At 39.4% G+C, this 3,134-nt stretch overlaps 1 protein-coding gene across 1 annotated transcript in view; it reads right to left on the minus strand.

Moving 5' to 3' along the window:
* The window catches only part of LOC108237596 (trypsin-3), a 16,458-nt gene that overhangs the window by 7,722 nt on the left and 5,602 nt on the right, over positions 1–3,134 (minus strand). The window contains exon 2 of the mRNA XM_017419131.3: positions 1,067–1,226. Coding sequence (XP_017274620.1) covers positions 1,067–1,226 — 160 coding nt within the window. The remainder of the gene's footprint in view (positions 1–1,066; positions 1,227–3,134) is intronic.

A 3,134-nucleotide genomic window follows, 5' to 3' on the forward strand; every position in this document is an offset into this window, starting at 1 on the left:
GGGGGGGGGGGGGGGGGGGGGGCAATAAAATATCTATTACTTTGTGTAGTTCATTTCCAGAAATTTTTCTCTGTTTTTAACTGATGTAAGTATCTTTACATTTTATTTCACGCCACTGTTTTCCTGCAGAAAACAGTCACAAACTGGACAAATTGTTCCAAGTTGAATTGCGACTTGGTGAATCATTTGACTTCACCATAACTGTGTGGGTCTAAAAGGACTAGAACTTAAACTCCTTTCTATAATGCCACAGCTGACTGAACCACAGGGGAACATGGAAGATACGTGGAAGATACCGGGACTACTGCAGGTTAACCTCAGGCATGGCAACAAAGTCCTTATAGAAGCCAGCAAAACAATCTGAAGCTGCCATGCAAGCACAACAGAACAGTGACGTGTTTAACTTTTCAAACAGGTAAGTACCGTATAAGAAAATAATCAAGTTATGAATACTTCTTTAAATTCAAGGTAAATGTATTTTAAACTTTGTATTTACAGTGAAGCTGACTGAAGACTAACAGGTGACACAGATATGTAGAAACCTGACAACACTGTCAGAAACATACTGTATGTTATTTAATAACAGATATAAAATATCATTCTGATCCTGCACTGAAATAGATCTAGAATGTAGATTAAATGCCAAAAGTTTAATGCTTCTTTTTAGGCCAAACTGCATGTTGTTCTTTTAAAAGTGTGCTGTTCCTAGTCTTCGATGGCACAAACATGCTTGTGTCAGTTTCCAGGAGCGCCACCATTGCGCATTGGTGTCATTTTCATGTGTGTTCTTTCAGCCCTGATAATTTACAGAACTGAGCATCTCATATGGCTGGTAAATCCTTCTACTGAAAGCCTGTGCAGACACAATGCCATACATAGAAGTTAGGTCTAGGCCACTCCCTGTCAACAGACCCTTTTTATTTTTTAGAACTTTGTGAACTCATAGAAAAGGGAAAATACTGGATGGCCTGGGATTTATTTTAGTGTTTCCTCAAGCTTGTGTTGCCTGAGATTATTGAACCTTTGTTTTCTGTACAGGTAAACTAAAAGACAAAAAACAGCTCACCCAATGTTACAATGTGCAGCTGTGATTACCCAGGATGGACTGACCAAGAAGCCCCCACAGAAGTGCTGGCGGTTTGTGGTCTGCACCGACACAATGTACTTGATGGAATGCGGAACCGGTGCGTAGCCTCCCACTATGCGTTCCTCTCCAGCATCTTGACCTGGAATACACACACACACACACACACACAGACAGACAGTAAAGACAAAGTTCGACTGGATTTACTGAAAGAAACAGAGCTGACACGGTTGTGCTTTCATTTCTGCAGCTGCTGTGTCAGCGAGAACAACTCAAGTCATGAAGAAAACAACAACAAGACTTCACTGCACAGATGCCTTCAGCTCAGCAGATCAATAAAAAAAGATCTCATCTCAGAGACGCATCGATTCACAGCGAGGATCAATCTCAGCATCATTATCTGGTGTTAGCACAGTCTGCAGGATACACTGTTTGGATTTCTGCTTCTTATGTAGTTTTCTGAGTAACTCAAGTGCTGGAAGGGTATTTTCGAAATTGCAACTGAAGTTTTAATCTTTATTTCGTCCAAATATCTATTAGAAGTTTAATTTAAGACACAAGTACAAATAAGATGATTTTTAGTGTCTTCACTGACAAACTCAATTATATTTGGAAATTTTACACACTTTTAGAATTTACTGCCAGCAGCATTTTTACAAACATGTTTAACATTAAGTTACATCAACGTTTGCTTTAACACTTAATGGTTTGTGCACCTAGGATAGTTCTTGTAGCTTTACAAAGAAATCTTTGTCCATATTTGCTAAATGAAAGACTTTTTTATGCTGATAAATGTATGATAACTGTAAGACTGTCCTTTTGAGTCTCATCTTTTTTATAGAAGATAGATCTGGACTTCAGGCAGGTTAGTGAAAGACATGTACGGTGTCCGGTCTGGTATAATCAGGCATTTTGCTTTCCATGCTGGCAGCTGTCTCAATTCAAAAAACTGGAAAGTGTGGAGTTCCAAGTTTTTGAACTGCATGAGATGCTCCATTAAGGCAGATTAATCTCTCTCCCCTCCCACTACAAAGTTTTTAGGGTCTCTGCAAGGCTCACAGAGGTTTGGGTCACATGCATGAAGGTGTGAATTAGATGGAAAATGACTGGGAGTCAAGCTTAATGCTCCATTGCAGGTTTTATAAAGCTGCAATGAGACTAAAACTGAATTGTTTGGTCCCAAAAGTCTGTGCTATGTCTCATGCAAACCTACCACCTCTCATCATCCTGACAACACCTTTCCCAGAGTGAAGTACGGCAGTGGCAGCATCATGTTGTGGGGACATTTTTCATCAGCACAAGAATTGGAGAATTGGTCAGAGTTAAAGGCAAAATGGATGGAGCAAAATACAGGGAAATTGTTGAGGAACTTGTTGGAGTCTCTCAGAGATTTGAGACTAGGACAGACTGTCGAAATAACAATCCAGTGTTACTTCAGCAGTGTGTGTTAGTTTAAGGAGAACCAGGTAAATGTCCTGAACGGTCCAGTCAAAGTCCAGACTTCAATTCAACTGAGAAACTCTGATTTGATTTAAAGATTGTTGGACATAAGCAGCACCCTTCCAACCTGAAAGAGCTGCAGCAGTTTGGTCATGAAGAACGGACAAAAACTCCAGTGACTAGATGTACCACGCTCATGGAGATGTGCTGTACCTGAAGAGACTTGCTGCTGTAACTGCTGCAAAAAGTGCCTCTACAAAGCAGGGGTGGAAATTACAAATTTTGTCCACCAGCCATAGCGGCTGGTGGACAAAATGTTTTACCAGCCACTCAAATATTTTACCAGACACTATTTTTTGTTGTGACAAAAAGTAATTTCATATGATGATGATGTTGGAGGTGGGTGGAAGCAGTTGTGGTGCCCTACAAGCTGAACAATACCTCTTTCTGGACACTGCATGGAAATAACTAGACTTTTCTTATTTTTTATTTTTTTTATTTTAAACCATTAAAAGATGCATATCTGTACATAAAAAAATTCAGACAAGTAAAATTTATTTCTGTGGAATGTTTTTGAAGGTTTTTTTTGTGCTTTTGTAAGTTTTTGTAT

Source organism: Kryptolebias marmoratus, linkage group LG8, assembly GCF_001649575.2.
Source record: "Kryptolebias marmoratus isolate JLee-2015 linkage group LG8, ASM164957v2, whole genome shotgun sequence".
NCBI lineage: Eukaryota > Metazoa > Chordata > Actinopteri > Cyprinodontiformes > Rivulidae > Kryptolebias > Kryptolebias marmoratus.